At 44.6% G+C, this 17,000-nt stretch overlaps 1 protein-coding gene across 2 annotated transcripts in view; it reads left to right on the forward strand.

Annotated features, from left to right (window-relative positions):
* Positions 1-17,000, forward strand: part of LOC124141221 (huntingtin-like) — a 65,359-nt gene that overhangs the window by 721 nt on the left and 47,638 nt on the right. For both annotated transcript variants that reach the window (XM_046509159.2, XM_046509160.2), the window contains exons 2-11: positions 1,501-1,605; positions 2,080-2,163; positions 2,881-3,001; positions 4,329-4,468; positions 4,949-5,232; positions 6,342-6,523; positions 7,431-7,623; positions 8,296-9,015; positions 9,717-9,881; positions 11,957-12,153. In XM_046509159.2, the coding sequence (XP_046365115.2) occupies positions 1,520-1,605; positions 2,080-2,163; positions 2,881-3,001; positions 4,329-4,468; positions 4,949-5,232; positions 6,342-6,523; positions 7,431-7,623; positions 8,296-9,015; positions 9,717-9,881; positions 11,957-12,153 (2,172 nt within the window). In that variant the 5' untranslated portion in view covers positions 1,501-1,519. The remainder of the gene's footprint in view (positions 1-1,500; positions 1,606-2,079; positions 2,164-2,880; positions 3,002-4,328; positions 4,469-4,948; positions 5,233-6,341; positions 6,524-7,430; positions 7,624-8,295; positions 9,016-9,716; positions 9,882-11,956; positions 12,154-17,000) is intronic.

The following is a 17,000-nucleotide window of genomic DNA, read 5'->3' on the forward strand; positions in this document are numbered from 1 at the left end:
ATGCCCATGCTTGTGGCTTTCACTAAAGTAGTAAACATCTGTGACCTGCTTCACTTCGTGCTTTCCTCCCACATTAAGCTGACATGCTGTGATATAACTGGAATACTGTTCAAAGCGCCATTAAACCCAACTCACTCACTCACTCACTCACTCACTCACTCACTCACTCACTCACTCACTCACTCACTCACTCACTCACTCACTCACTCACTCACTCACTCACTCACTCACTCACTCACTCACTCACTCTGTACATCTGATGATTTGGAGCATAACCAGAAACACATCTACCTTACAAAAGGTATGGATGACACTAATGTAGTAATCAAGGTTTAATATCGTGGTAGTAATGATACAGTTGTCAGCCATGCATGTATAAAATACATGTGCACGGCAGACAAATTGTATCATAATTATCATGTTAAACTCCATTCAAATATTTACTCACTCAGCTCTATCTACATATAGGCCTAATATATAGAGTTGAAAGTCTTGATTGTTTGTTAGAACATAAATTTGCACTCCTTTCATTAACATGATTAATGGATCATTCTTTTTCACTGATGTTAATTATCAGTTGACTCTCTGGTTTGTCTTCATGTCTGTTTTCATATAGCTTGTATATGGCATATATGATATTTCATCAGCATGTCATATGATGCTGAAAAAGACACATTCTTTATGATATGATACGTATCATGATACTTTGGAGACCTGATTTTGCTAGACCAGAGGAAAATAAAACACCAACACCAAAATGTTGGACAATTCATAGCCTATCTGATGCCCATATAACATTGCTGGAATATTGTTGAGTGCTGCGTTAAACAACAAACAAACATGAAAATTGAAACAGTATATGAAATGTTACATATTGAAAGAATTGAAGCATAATTAATAATCATGATGAGATAAATATCACTGTACACGTTTGATAGTTTCAACATCTGATTTGTCCTGACATAATTAATAATCATGATGAGATAAATATTACTGTGCACGTTTGATTCATTTCAGCATCGGATTTGTCCTGACAATCACCATGTGATAACTAATATCCCTGTCAGAATATGCAGTTACCGTATATCGCTGTCTATAAAGTGACCCCCACGTATAAGGCAACCCCTTCTGTACAAGCCTTTATAATCGATGCTAATTTATATGCCCCGTCTATTTTGAATAAAATTAATGAAATAAGTTACAAACATAAGTCCAGATATACAAAGAACACTTTTTATAGCCAGACAGTGTAATTACATGATTAGTTTGCGTACTTCAGTATGGATTTGTTGACATGGTATTTCCAGTGTTACATGCTCACAGTAATGTCTTTGTGTTAGGGGAAAAAACCATCAAAACTCTTCAACCCTGTGTATAAGACGACTCCCCTTGAAAGCCCCCTAAATTCTAGGTATGAAAAACTCACCTTATACACAGCTATATACGGTAACTTACAACATTCACAATATGGTCATTAGGTTGTTGATTTGCTTTTTTCAGCGGTGAATATTTCCTAACCATGGCCACCATTGAGAAGCTCATCAAGGCCTTTGAGGGCCTGAAAGTCTTCCAGCCTGGTGGCCTGGGCACCGAAGAAACAACTAAGTAAGTTTTATCATTAACACTGCTGGAAATTAATCTGGAAATCCAGTTACAAGACCGAGACACCTAAATTTGAAATGGGAACCAAACTGCTCCACAATCAGAGCTCATTAACAGGCAACCTATGTTTGACCTATGTTGACTATCGGACACTCACCTTGAAATGCTTGAAGAGATCACAATGTTTTTTCTTCACTAATTAGCATGATCAGCCTCAGACTTGTATGTACACATATAATTGATCTGTTTGTATAATGACACTTTTGATTATCTACTGTTGGGACATTTTAAGTAATGCTTGTTTGTATATAAATGATTAACTGTCGCTATCTTAATTTGGAAGGTTTGTGAATTTGAGTAATTTTGCCTGCAATGGCAGTGTCAGGATTTACAGGGTAGTATTATTAGTGTGTTATGTTATATTATATCTCTATATGCAACACTGACAACTTTAATATGTTGTATATTCCTTCACAGAAAAAAGGACCAACCTCCTAGCAAGAAAGACAAGATGGTCAACTGCAACATTGTAGCAGACTGTATATGTGCTCCTAACATGAGGTAAAACTGATATATAACCTCTTTTCAAACTATAACTTAATGTTTATAGACAACGTTTTAGTTAATGTTTTACAGTTAAATAACAATGATAACATGGCTGACAATAATGCATTTACTGGTTACTAAAGAGTTTCATGCAGCTGAGATTTTGTACATGAAAGAAACAGGTACCAACAGTCCTCAACATTCATGCTAGTCAACTTGCCCGATACTACCATCTTGTGGTGAGGACAAGTAGAAATCCAATGATTGTAGTTCTCTTTGACAAGTAGCATTTGATGGCTTAACTTCTGGACAGATCTCAATGCTTCAATTCTGCTACAAACTGGAACTAAATAAAACTGGCAGAAATGTATACATCGTAAACAACTTTGTCTCATTCAAGCAGGACTAGCTACATACTCCGAAAACTAGTGAAATAAGATTTATACTTGTCTTTTGGACTTGTTTTATGAAATAACAAATTTCTTAGGCTGCCATACCATGCTATATAATTTTTTTTATCATTCTTATTTATTTGAGACAATTTAAGTTATGAATTCTCAGAATGTATATCGTATGTATTCTTACAATGGGTATGTGTGTGTATGTATATATATAGACATTAAGTCAAGATGTTAACAAGCCTATTCCATGCATAATGTATGAGAAAAGTGAATGCTGTCAGTGACTGTTGCTGGTGTGTTCAGCATGATGACATGTTGTTTACTGTGCCAGGTCTATTGCGGACTTCCCCAAGTTCCTTGGCATTGCAATGGAAGCATTCCTAACTCTGTGTGACGATCAGGAGTCGGATATACGAATGGTGGCAGATGAGTGCTTAAATCGAACAATAAAGGTATGACGTTTTGAGGAGGATATATCTGTATGTTGCTAGGAACATATAATATAGTGATGTTTATTGCTTCAAAAATTCTTGTCATGAACTGGCACACTTCTAATACCCTGTTGGGAAGCCTGGATAGAATTGGTTCCAAGAAACTGATGCTTGTAAGAGGCGACTAAAATGGATCAGGTGGTCAAGTTGTATTTGTATCATTATACCCCATTGTTTGTCAGGTCCAGAATTGATTGGGGGCACAGGTGACCCAGTCGTCTAGGGCGCCGCGATTCACTGTGCAGAGTTGCGTCCCTTGGGCACGCCAGAAATCTATGATTGTGGGTTCGAATCCCGGTTCACCCCGATTATGTTTCTAGGTTTGTCAGCACCATAACCGTGCTCATGGGTTTCACCGAAGTGGTAAACGTCTGAGACCTGCATCACTTCGGGCTTTCCTCCCACATTAAGCTGACATGCTGCGATATAACTGGAATACTGTTAAAAGCAGCGCTAAACCCAATCACTCACTCACTCCAGACTTGATTATGTACAGGCCACTGTGATGAAGCTGGACTATTGCTCACTGCAGTGTAAAACTACATGAGGCAGAAGCTCTTTAATCTTGTTAATTATAATTTGATTGTTACCATAGTTACTATGCTGTCTCTCCTCCTTATCAAATGTTTATATAAGTATACACTTTTTAACATGCTATTGCTAAATAATTAAGCTGGTTAAAATCAACTGTTAAATAGACATGAAGAGAATGAGCCAAGATTGCTGACATAATAATTGCCATTATACCAGCCACCTGCAGATGAAAAATATGTTGTTTAATTCAAGTGGTTACAGTAATTACAATAAAAACAGTGATCATGTTAATACTGAATGTTTTATGTTTTTTTCTCCTAGCCTTAATACCGGAGGTTGAGGTGAACCAATTTTAAGTCAGAATAGTCATGATAGCCACTGAATTATGATAGTTTTATTTGCTTTCTTGAACACTGTCACTCCTTTCCAAGAGGGGTTGGTGCGGTAGCCTAGTGGTTAAAGTGTTCAATCATCACATCGAAGTCCCGGTTTCAATTCCCCACATGGGTACAATGTGTGAGGCCCATTTCTGGTGTCCCACACTGTGAATATTGCTAAAAGCAGTGTAAAATAATACTCACTCACTATCCAAGAGCTGTCCAATGAACGGCAGACAAATAATTACTGGTGGATGACCGTCTCTTAAACACTTTGTTTACAGATGGGTTTTCTTAAAAACAGGATGTGTGAAATTCGAAAAGAAGAAGAATTAAGCATTATTTCCGCATTTGTGAAATGTTTGTTGTGTTTTCAGACTCTGTTGGAAACAAACCTGGGTCGCCTGCAGGTGGAGCTGTACAAGGAAATTAAGAAGTGTGGCCCCTCGCGTAGTCTGAGGGGGGCACTGTGGAGGTTTGCGGACATGTGCCACTTAATCAGGCCCCAAAAGTGCAGGTACAGTCATGTTGTGGATCTTTTGGTGTTCACTGTCTCAGCTTTATCTTCAGTGGTTGTCTCATCCACTAACTTGTAGGCTGCCATCTGTTACTACTAACTGTGATATTACTGAAAACACCAGACATTTCCTGATGATTACGCAGGTTATCTTCTGAATATACCCCTTGCAGTGTATGTAAACAAACTGTTTAGCAGGATTGCTTTTCATGAACGTTTAATGTAGTATTTAGGAAAGACTATTCAAATAAATTGTTAACATTGTTAATAGGGTTCTTATGTAGTATTTAATATTTTTTGTTTGAAGAGCTAAAACTTTCTGAAGCATAAAAATGTTCTTATTTTTCTCACTTTAAATTTCCATGATCATGATCATACGATATAAGCTGACAAGGGAGGTAACTCCAAGGAAATGTGGAATATTTTGGGCAATTATGAGTTGTTAAAGTAAAACATTCATGTTATTTGTTTCATTTACAGACCCTACATCGTCAATTTACTTCCTTGTTTGGCACGCATCTGTCGCCGTGACGATGAAGAGGCAGTCCAGGAGACTTTATCTTCTTCCATGCAGAAAATATGTCCTGGCCTCATGGGCTTTGCGAATGATACAGAAGTTAAAGGTTTACTGAAAGCATTCCTACCAAACCTGAAATCTAACTCTGCCGTGTGTCGACGTACAGCGGCGAGCAGCCTGACTCTCATCTGCCAATACTCCCGTTGTCCAATCACCTTCTTCTCATATCTCATCACCATTCTCCTTGGTAAGTTACTGCTTATGTTACAGTAAAGGAACAGGTATCATATATACAAAGGCCAATCCCGGACGAAAAGTATCTGCCTGAAGGGCCTTGTTCTTTTTTTATTTCTTTCAGTTTTCATTCAGTGGTAATGTGACATCAAAAAACTAGTTTGTCTTTATATATTTTCTGAAAAAAGTTTGAAAATAAAATGTTCTAAGAGTTCTAAATTTTGAACTGTGGATTTTTAAAACTTATCCTCTTTCACAGTGTGCATTTCCCCTTCTTTCTCAATCCTTGCATGGAAATGATCCTTAAACATATTTCCAGATTAAAAAAACATTGCACCCCAACTCATACCAGCTGTCTCCATGGCTACCATCACCAACAATAGCCTGTACTATGGCTTGCTTCCTGCCTAATTGATCACATAATGTCTCAAGCTAGTCAGAACTATTGTTACAGTCGCTTGTGTATTTCATAGCTAGGTTTACAGGTGCTTGTGTATTTCATAGCTAGTGTCACAGGTGCTTGTGTATTTCAGAGCTAGTGTCACAGGTGCTTGTTTATTTCATGGTTAGTGTTACAGGTGCTTGTGTATTTCAGAACTAGTGTCACAGGTGCTTGTGTATTTCAGAGCTAGTGTCACATGTGCTTGTCAAGTTCAGAGCTAGTGTTACTGGTGCTTGTGTATTTCAGAGCTAGTGTAACAGGCGCTTGTGTAGTTCAGAGCTAGTGTTACAGGTGCTTGTGTATTTCATGGTTAGTGTTACAGGTGCTTGTGTATTTCAGAGCTAGTGTCACAGGTGCTTGTGTATTTCAGAGCAAGTGTCACAGGTGCTTGTGTATTTCAGAGCAAGTGTCACAGGTGCTTGTGTATTTCAGAGCTAGTGTCACAGGTGCTTGTGTATTTCATGGTTAGTGTTACAGGTGCTTGTGTATTTCAGAGCAAGTGTCACAGGTGCTTGTGTATTTCAGAGCTAGTGTCACAGGTGCTTGTGTATTTCATGGTTAGTGTTACAGGTGCTTGTGTATTTCAGAGCTAGTGTCACAGGTGCTTGTGTATTTCAGAGCAAGTGTCACAGGTGCTTGTGTATTTCAGAGCAAGTGTCACAGGTGCTTGTGTATTTCAGAGCTAGTGTTGCCAGTGGACGTGGAGCATGATGTGTACACACTGCTGGGTGTGATCTTGTGTATGCGGACCATCATCCCCCAACTGGTACAGTCGGATACACGGGACCAGGGACTCAAGGGCAGCTTCGGGGTCATCCAGAAGGAGAAGGAGGAGGGGGTCAACCATGATCAGATTCTCAAGGTCACATGAATATTACTATTAATCAGTTAAAACATCACCTTTTTAATAGAAATAGATATGTCATATGATAGTTACATGATGTTTGAACTCTGCACATACAGTAAACTACGGTTATAAAGAACTCAAAGGGACCACCCATTTTAGTTCGTAATAACCTTAGTTCATTATAAGCATATATACAGCATACATGCAACACATGGCCGGCGCTAACAAGTAAGTTCGTTATATCGGTCAGTTCGTTATAAGCGTGTTCGTTATAACCGTAGTTTACTGTATTACCAAGGAAGTGATTAGGCTGTCTGTAATAAACCACATGTTCATGCTGAAAGTCATTTCAGATTAATTAGGTTAATTTAAACAAGTAAAATGAGTATTGAGTATTAATTATCATTATTTTTTATCTGAGATATTATGACCATAGTGCTTGATGATAGGTAAAGTAGATCCCAAGTACCTGCTAGAATGGGCAGTGGGTGTCATCACATGCCTGATGTGTGCATGCTTAGAATTGCATGTACTTGCATTGGTGACCATCAGTCTGATTATGTGTCATGGATCTCTGCTCCCACTTGGTCCTCAGTGTGTCGTAAGACCTGACTTTAAGCATTGGGTGGTCAGTTAGTGACTTGGTGTTGCATGTCTTTGTGACCTGACGGCATGGATCATTGCTCATGATATTAATCACTGGTTTATCCGATCCAGACTGGATTATGTTCAGACCTAAGTCATATAGCTGGAATTGTGCTGAGTACAGCGTTATACAACACAAACAAAACATTTCTGTAATAGTAATCATTATGGCTATAAATTCTCTTCACATGCTCACATTTTTCGGGATTTTTTTCTGGTAATGTGTATTAGTTATAATGTGGCAATTGAGGAAACTGTATTTCTGTTTTGCTTATAGATGTTCCAGCTACTACTGTTCTACACAAACCACCCTGACCACAACGTTGTGACGGCGGCGCTGGAGGCAATGCAGCAACTTCTGCGCACCCCGCCGCCCCAGCTCCGCCCTCTTCTGTTGTCATCAGGCAGCATCCAGAGAACCCTGATCTACCAGAAGGACTTTGAGGAGAGGGAGCGCTTCAGGGTAGAAAGTGAGTGTTTCGTTTTCATCATTTCTGATGTAGCCGAGCACTGATTTTCAATTTGTGTTGCATTGTAATGAATACAGTGGTCAACTGATGACACTATGCTGGGTTCACTCAAGGAATTTTCTAACATGGGCCTTTTATATGAAAATGTCAAATCTTCCATAGGTACGCCCATACAACACAATGTTAAATGCCGCAATTGTATTTACAAATATGGGCCTTTTTTCAACTTTAAGAGACTAAAAGCTCACTAAAAGCACCCTGACTATGTTATAGTACTGTAGGGAAGTTTTACATAGGACTGACACAAGGATGAAGTATAGGTCTGGAGTTTATGGTTTGGCTTTAGAAACTGGAGCTAGTCAAAGAAGCCCAACCAAAATTTAGGTCAAGGTATCCAAGGGTCTGGGCTCGTCACACTGATGGCCCTCACTCACTCCATTGTTCTATTAGCAATTACAGAAAGTTAATGGCATTCCCACATATATAGTCATCAAGACTGGTTATCAAAATGAATTGATTTCTGTCTGTATTTTTCTTGTATTTACAGAAGCTACTGTTAAATAACTCTTTGACATTGCTAGACATGTTGAATCCTAATGTTGGTTGTTAGTTGTAAGTGACCAATAAAAACTTTAATTCTTGCTGTGATGAAAAATTCTTTACGTTTCCCAGGTTCAGCGGAGCTGCCAACTATCTCAGACGACACTGGTCTGGAAGAGGAAGAAGGTTCTGATGTGACAGGGCAGACAGCATCATCATCTGACACATCTGCTTTTGTATCCGACCTTGACCCTGGATCAGTTGAAGGTCTTAATATGCGGAGGTTGTCCGCGGACTCAAGACGAGAGGGCAAATCTGAATCCGATCTGACAGACTTGATGGCGGGGACAGACGCAACTGTGGTTGTGACATCAGACAATGATTATTCCAATGTAGAAATAGGAGATTTGAATGAAGAAAAGTCTGAACGTTCCACATTATCACATAGCAGTAGTGTTGAAACTCTTCTTAGCATCAAGAGTCTTAGCCCTAAACGGCGACCATCTTTGAGGAAAGGCGTGAGTCAGGACTTGAATGGAAACCCAGAGTATGACCTCTTGGGGGGCTCAGATACACCGGAGAGGTCGTCTCCCCTTCCCAGTCCTGTACCCCCAGGAATGAGAGAGGATGCGGGCAATGACATCGGTTCACTGTTAGACGAGGAGCTGCCACTGCTGTACTGTGTTCGGTTATTGTGTCGGGGGTTCCTGTTGAATGGAAGTGAGGGGGGCCTTCTCCCAGATAAAGTTGCCCGAGTGAGCCTCAAGTCACTGGCTCTCAGCTGTGTGGCTTCAGCGTTATCTCTCTGCCCAAAGATCTTCCTCTACAAGCTGTTTCCCCAGGACCTGGAGAGTGAGTGTTAATGATGGCATCGTGCATAGCCTCCTGGTATACAAGTTGATCAGAAAGTGCTTAGCATGTTTGTCCTTCTGTCCCCAATCACTAGTCTTCAGAGCATAACACACCAACAGATGATTTCATTTCAAAATGCCAAGCATGCATGCTCATTATGATGAAGTAGAGCACTTTAAATTTGTTTTATAATGTGTTCCATATTCTTCAAAAATCTTTGCATAGAGCTTGCATGATTGGAGCTTGGTTTTACACGACGCACAAATGTGTGTCAATTACTCACAAATGTAGAGAATGGACGCAGAAAAGAAATATGCTGCGTCCCAGGGGAGGCACAATAGTACACATTATACCTACAGCGCATCATTAGCAGTTATGTGTATCTGTTATTTCATCCATCATTCATGACCACTGTCCCTTGATAGTTGATTGATTCCAGGCTCTTAAGTAATTATCTAGACATGAAGTACACCACACCATTTCATTACTTTACAGGACCCTTATATTGCCTGTTAGGACCCTTAAAAATAATTATTAGGGGGCTCCCCTGGACCCCTACTTTAGTAAGTTCAGGTAAAGCCCTGTTGGAGTGATCTCAATAGGACTTATAGTTTGACTGCTATAATTCTAAGCTGATAATATTTGATTATTTGTTGATTCATGCTGCAGTTAATATGTGACAACTGACCAATGTTGTGCAGGTGGTAATCAACACATCCGGGAGGTAGTCCTGTATGCCAGTCACCCTGACCCCCAGCTCAAGGGCACTACGGCCATGGTGATTGGAAGCCTCATCAAGGCCGTCCTCACAGAAGGGAGAGGGGACTTCAAGAAGTGGCTCAAGAAACATTCCCCAGCTGACATAGGTCAGTACTGCAATGACTGTAGCCTCACACTCCCAGTACTGTTTCTCCTGGGTAGTCCAAGACATTACTGTTTGTTCGTTCATTTTGTTTTACACAACAGTCATGCATGGACAAAATTGCTTCATCAGCAAGTGAAATAGTTAGGGTTTCTCTTGACTCTTTCTCCATTCTATATGAAAAGCATGTTTAAGAAAAAATCACTTAAAATCTTAGCTAACCTTGATCAATTGGTTAACAAAGAGTATTCATTACACACTTTGGCCGGGAATATTCATGACAAGTAGAGATCTTAGATTTTTCATCGCTACAAAGTATCTGTCTCTTACATGATTGGGGGACACGGTTGGCACAACCGTCTAAGGCACCGCAGGTGTGTCAGAACTGTACCTGTGCTCGTGGGTTTCACCAAAGTGGTCAACGTCTGAGACCTGCAGCACTTCAGGCTTTCCTCGCCATATAACTGGAATAATGTTCAAAGCGGTGTCAAAACCAACTTACTTACTCACTTATATGATTGTGAAGTTTTGTACTTTATAGATCTTTGTTGTATATTTAGTATTATATCTACAAGCTGCATCTGTTAGCACCTGACCCTTGAAGATTCTGGGGTAGAATAGGTCTTCAGCAACCAAAGCTTGCCGTAAAAGGCGACTGCGTGTCATAAGAGGCGACTAACAGGATCGGGTAGTCAGGCTCGCTGACTTGGTTGATACATACATGTCATCGATCCCAATTGCGTGGATCGATGCTCATGATATTAATCACTGGATTGCCTGATCTAGGCTCGATTATTTACAGACCGCCGTCATATAGCTAGAATATTGCTGAGTACGGCGTTAAACAACAACTGTTAGCACCTTCATCATGTTAATGTGTAAAAATACTTCCCTCATGGGTAATACTGTAATGTCATTGTAAGTCAGTTTGGCAGCTATATAATGACAACTTGATACTTATCGTCTGGGTCACTGGTACAGTGACAAGCAATCGACCAAATCACCAAGTCTGTTCACCCAATCCATTCAGCGTTAGAAATTGGCACTAGTCATATAGTCCTTGCCAAACTGCCCAATAGTTAAGGAATCATAAGGAATAGTAGAAATCATGCTTTAACCACTAGGCTACCCGATCGCCCTGCCATGTTTAAGGGTTTTGCTATGTGTTATCATTATAAGGACTAGTGGACTAAAGATGTTAGTTTTACTGCTGCTAGTTCTACTGACTTATTACCAGCAATAGGATGCTGGAAACCTATTGAAGTCTGGGTCCACACAGGATCCTTTGTATGTATGAGAGGAGACGAGACGGGATATGGTGGCCAATATAGCTGCCGAGTATCGGTTACTGAGTAGAGCTGTGTGACCTCGTAGTCTCATAGTCTCGTAGTCTCGTAGTCTGTGATCACACTTTGTTGGCCAGGGTTGATTGTCGCACTTATAACCATATTTGAAAAATGCCAATATGCCACTTGTGATACTGTATAAAGCACAAGAACCACATCACAGAGGTTTGATATTGATAGCCATGTTTAGCAGATAAGTTTGCATATGAATTGCAAGCTGAACTCCCTTGGGAATATACTCCTGTAATTATTGTAATATTGCGGACTTGGCAAACACAAAAAACAATTCTTTTACTCAGCATGCAATATTAGCTGATGTGATCCTCATACAGTACATACAGAACATCCAAGTTAGAATAGGTGTTCAGCAACCCATGCTTGGCGTAAGAGGTGACTAACAGGATTGGGTGGTCAGGCTCACTGACTTGGTTGATGCATGTCATTGTAATCCAGTTGTGTGGATCAACATGATCAAGACTCATGAATTCAGTCACTGGATTGTGTGGTCAAGATTCAATTTTTTTTACAGACTGCCTTTATATAGCTGGAATATTGCTGTGTGTGGCATTAGACAACAAACAAACAAACAAAAGAGTGAAACCATTCAAATTAAGCATAACGGTCAAGTTAATTTACGTTTGTGGAACCCAAGAATTTAGTGCTGTAGCAAATGAAATAATTTACTGTGTGTGTTTTATTAACCCTGAAAGTGTATATGATGGTATATTTGCAGGTGAAGTGTCGCTGGAACGCCTGGTGGAGACCATAGTCCACATCATGTGTGACCAGTCATCTGTGGCCATCCGACTGACGCTGATCGCCCTACAGCTGTGTCTGTCCAATCTCCTTGAGAGCTGCCATGGCAAGGTCGGGATCAGCGTCATGCTGGATCTCCTGGATGTCAAGAATAACCCGTACTGGCTGGTCAAGGTATGCACCAGTTAACAGGCTAGAATCTGAGATTATTACATTAAGTAATACGTTACCACTGTTATACCGAGGCTGTTGTCTCCCACAACTGCTGCTATAGCGAAATCTACCACAGAGATCTCAATTACCTCATGCAGCACGTGCGTAGCCACCTAGCTGCCATGTGACACCCTTCACTCTTGTCTCCTTCGTCTGCTTAGCAAGACGTGTTTTCTCCTGCTGAAGCGTTCCTTGAAGATTTGGTGATATTTATTATAGTTTATTCTCTAATAAACTGTGCTTTTATGGGGCGTTGCGGTAGCTACGCTTGGTTATAATTTTCCCGCCAAACGGAAATTTTTTCCCGCCCTTTTTTCTATATACTTGCGGGGTTCGCGTATGCACGTTGTGTTTTACGTTTCCCCTGTTCTTGTATGTTTTGGGGGTTAACATAACTTATTTCTTTAATAAAAGTTATATGTGTATGTTATATGTTCACATTGCTCGTTTATTTTCTTGTGAAAATGTTCGTTTGTGAATCATTGTGGTGCGTGCGTTGTAACCATGTTTTGTTCTTTGTTTATAGCAAACAATCAATGTCTGACATGGATATGTCCCCAGTATCCACCCCCTCTACCCCTGCTCCTCGGAGTTATGGGGTGTGCAGAAAGTTTTTGTCGTCCCGGGATCCCCACGATCGTTGCCCGCGGTGCAGGGTTCCTTGCGGGGACACCCGGTGCATCCTGTGCGAAGGTCTGGGGCCTGCGGATTTTGAGCGGTACCGGCTGTACGTACAGTCCGTCTCCACCCCTGTGGTGGCCGGTTCGTCCGGTCGGGGTCCCCGTGCGGGTACCACCTCCTCGGCTGCGGCGGATCCCCTTGCGGCCCTCGGGCTGTCTGGGGATTCCGTCGCCGCATTGTTGTCGAAACTTGTGGATTCCAAGCTGGCGGCCTTATCGCAAGATAGGCCGCTGGCTGTTCCGTCCCCGGCCTCTTCGGTGGCCGCGGGGTCGGACGCGGGGTCCACCGGTAAAGCGGCGGATCTCTTGGCGGCCCGTGTGCTGTCCGGGGATTCCGTCGCTGCATTACTTGCATAACTTGTGGACTCCAAGCTGGCGGCCTTATCTCAGGATAGGCCGCTGGCTGTTCCGTCCCCGGCCACTTCGGTGGCCGCGGGGTCGGACGCGGGGTCCACCGGTACGGCGGCGGCTCCCGTGGTCACCGGTCCTTCCCCCGAACCGTTGCTCCCGCTATCGGTTTAGGACCGCGTGGCCATGGTTTATGACCTCTTTGAGGACATGCCCCGGCCGGTACCGCGGGGAATCCACGACTGTGGGTTCCTCCGAGGTATACGATGAGTCTTCCGACACAGCTTTCCCCGCATCAACCTTGCTGCGCGGTTTCAAGCCTTCCTTGGAGAACGCCTTCGCGGCGGCCTCCGGTCGGGGTCTCCCGTTGCCTCCGACGTCGTGGAGAAAGGGTTTATTCCCGGTACATGACCTTGCCTTTCCCGAGGCTGGTCCTACCGCGGAGGCCCATGTTGAGCGGTTGGGTGTCCGTGCCCCACCGGCTGCTACGGTAACGCAAGCTACCTTGCACCAGCTGGACGCCCTCGCTCGGCACTCCATGTCTCACGGAGACACTTACTTGGCTGCAGCGGCCTGTCTGGTCGAAGGTTCTCCCACGGACCGTGACCAGCGCATTTACAACTGCCTGCTCAGTTTAAATGCTTCCCTGGAGTACGTTGCCGAGGAATCTCGGCACACACTTGCTCTTGTTGGGTCCCTGCATAGGCGCCTGGGTGCCGCTCCTAACCGGAGCGCGCCCCAGGCTGCTGCGGCCGGTAGGTCTAAGGGGTCGGGTTCTTCTTCCTCTGGGAAGTAGCCCCGCCCTGAGGGCTCCGGTATGGGCAATCAGCTGCCCTTTCGCGGGAAGACGGGGAACTGGGGGAAGCCCAAGTCGTCGACGGACGGCAAGGGCCCCTCCAGGTGACTCTCATTGGAGGGGTTCGTATGCCGACAGCGCCAACTTCGGTTGGCCCTTAGGCGAACCCGAGTCACTTGGCCCTGGACAGTTGCGCCTGTCGCAACCTGTCAGGGCCCCCTCTCCTTCCCCAGTGGGAGCCAGACTCCAGACTTACTGGGAGAATTGGGAACAAGTGTTCGACGACCCGTGGGTGGTCAACACGATTCGGTACGGCTATCGGCTTGATCTCAAAGCGAATCCGCCGCTCACCGTTGCCCCGTTGGCAGGTTTCGATTCGGAAACCGATCTTCCCATCGTCGTCGATGCCATCGGCAGGTTGGTGGAGAAGGGGCAGTACGGGAGTTAGCTCTACCAGAAATAACACCGGGGTTTTACTCCAGGATATTTCTCGTTCCCAAGTAGGACAGTGCCGAACTCAGAATGATTCACACGTCCGCTCCCTGGCTGTTCACCCGGTTAACCACCCCCATAGTGGGGTTCCTCCACAGGAGGGGTGTCCGGTACTTCGCGTACCTGGACGACTCGCTAGTAGCAAATCGAATGACGGACACCCTGTCACGCCATCTCGATTTCGCACGTCGGCTCTTGGAGCAATTTGGGTGGATTATCAATCTCCCCAAGAGCGAGTTAACCCCTTCTCAGAACTTGCTGTTCATCGGAGGTCGGTTCAACACGGTGTCCCATCGCCTCTTTGTCCCCCCAGACCGGTGGCACAAAATTCAGGCGATGATTGCCAAAGTCTTAGCGGTGCAACAGACTGTTCACTTTTGGGAACAGCTGTTAGGGCTACTTGTATCAGCCCAGGACTGCACCGCACGGGGTCGTCTCCAACTCTGCCCGCTGCAACGGTTTTTAATCCAGTTGTTAGCAACGGAGGTGAACAGTGCGACCGTCGCCCTCCCGGATCGGCTCCGACCGCATCTGGAGTGGTGGACGGTCCCTTACATTGTCTTATCAGGAGTCTCTATGCGGCCCTACCGGGCCACGTTGACCCTGTATACAGACGCCTCTCTAGTGGGCTGGGGCGCCCATCTAGAGGGGGAGGTGAGCTCGGGGCTGTGGTGCTTAGACGAACTAGGTCTTCACATCACTTGTCTCGAGTTCAAGGCAGTGATCAACGCAGTCAATCACTGGAAGCATCGTCTCGTCGACGCCCGGCTCATGCTGGCGACCGACAACACGACGGTAGTGTCCTATGTGAACAAACTGGGGGGAACCCACAGTCACTCGCTACTCGATCTCACGTTCGAGTTTTACGCTCTGGTGGACAGTGTCCCGTGCCAGATACGCGCCCGTCACATCCCAGGTGTGCGGAACGTACTGGCCGATGCTCTATCGAGGCCTCAGGATCCGAGCCCCACAGAGTGGATGCTGAACCCAGTAGTGTTTCAGTGGCTGTGCGAACGTTTGGGTCGTCCGATGGTCGACCTGTTCGCAACGCGGTTCAACAATCAACTCCCGTTGTTTGTATCACCAGTCCCGGTCCCGAGGGCCATCGATCACGATGCTCTCGCGTTAGACTGGACAGGCTTGGTTGCTTATGCTTACCCGCCGACAGCGTTGAAACCACACATTCTAAGCCGGCTCCGAGGAGTTCGCTGTCGAATGTTACTGATCGCGCCCATGTGGCCGAACAGATCGTGGTACCCCGACTTGCTGACCCAGGTCACGCAGTCGCCACTTCCACTGCCTGTGAGACCGGATCTCTTGATCCACCCTCACATCCGTCAGCTTCATCCAAACGCAGGGCAGTTCAATCTGCACGCGTGGATGTTGTCACCGAGCGTCTGAGGAGTAAAGTTTTTTCTCGCCGGGCGTCTCGGGCATACGTTAGTATGCATCGTGATTCTACCCAGAAGGTGTATAATGCACGTTGGGTTATTTTCACGAAGTGGTGTTGTAAACATCACATTCATTCGCCAGATAAGGTATCTGTGCAGGATATTGCTCGTTTCATGTCTCACTTGCGAGAGACCCGGAAACTCTCCGGGGGTTCCATTGCCAACTATGTCTCGTCCGTTGCTACGGTACGGGACGTTGCTATGGGTACCAGTCTCTCCAAAGAGCCGGTGATACGGGGTATTATCAAGGGTTTCAAACAGCACGATCTTAAGAAGGGCCGCCTTCGGGCACCGGCCTGGGATCTTTGGCTAGTGTTGCAATCACTTACGGAAGCTCCGTATGAACCCTTGCATAGTGCTTCGTTCCGGCATGTGACTTGGAAAACAGCATTTCTCCTCTCCTTTGCCACGGCGGCACGTGTATCCGAAATTCATGCACTCGATGTCGCCAAGGTACGATTCGATAGGGGTGACGAAGGAGCGGTCCGCCTGGGCCTGCTCATGGGCTTCGTCGCCAAGAATCAGAGAGTCGGGCAAGCGGAGAGAGAATTCACTGTAAGATCACTCAAAGAAATCTTACATCCTGCTGATACTGAGGACAGAGCGCTGTGTCCGGTTAGGGCCCTTAAGTATTATCTTAAGGCTTCGTATGAACGTAGACAAGGGCGTGACCGTCTGTTCATATCGTGTAACCCTAATCGCACGGTTGACATACCTCGCAACTCGATTGCGTTGTGGCTTCGTTCTGTCATCAATCTGGCGTACCGGTCTCGGGGGTTACCGGTAGCGGGGTCAAACCCGCACGAGATCAGGGCGCTAGCGGCAACATTTGCCCTACACTCGAATATCTCTGTTCGCAGAATATTACGAGGTTGTTACTGGCGTTCTGACTCGGTTTTTGCCAATCATTACCTCAAACAGGTCGCTGATGCCGTCGTGGAGAGTGTGCACCGTCTTGGCCCGCGGATCGCGGCGCAAGCGGGCACCTAAGGGGTGTGCCCAGCGCAATTCCGAACTCCTCAGGCGTCTGACCTTGCACGG

The sequence above is a fragment of the Haliotis rufescens genome, unplaced genomic scaffold, assembly GCF_023055435.1.
Source record: "Haliotis rufescens isolate VD_foot unplaced genomic scaffold, xgHalRufe1.0.p SCAF_12, whole genome shotgun sequence".
Classification (NCBI taxonomy): domain Eukaryota; kingdom Metazoa; phylum Mollusca; class Gastropoda; order Lepetellida; family Haliotidae; genus Haliotis; species Haliotis rufescens.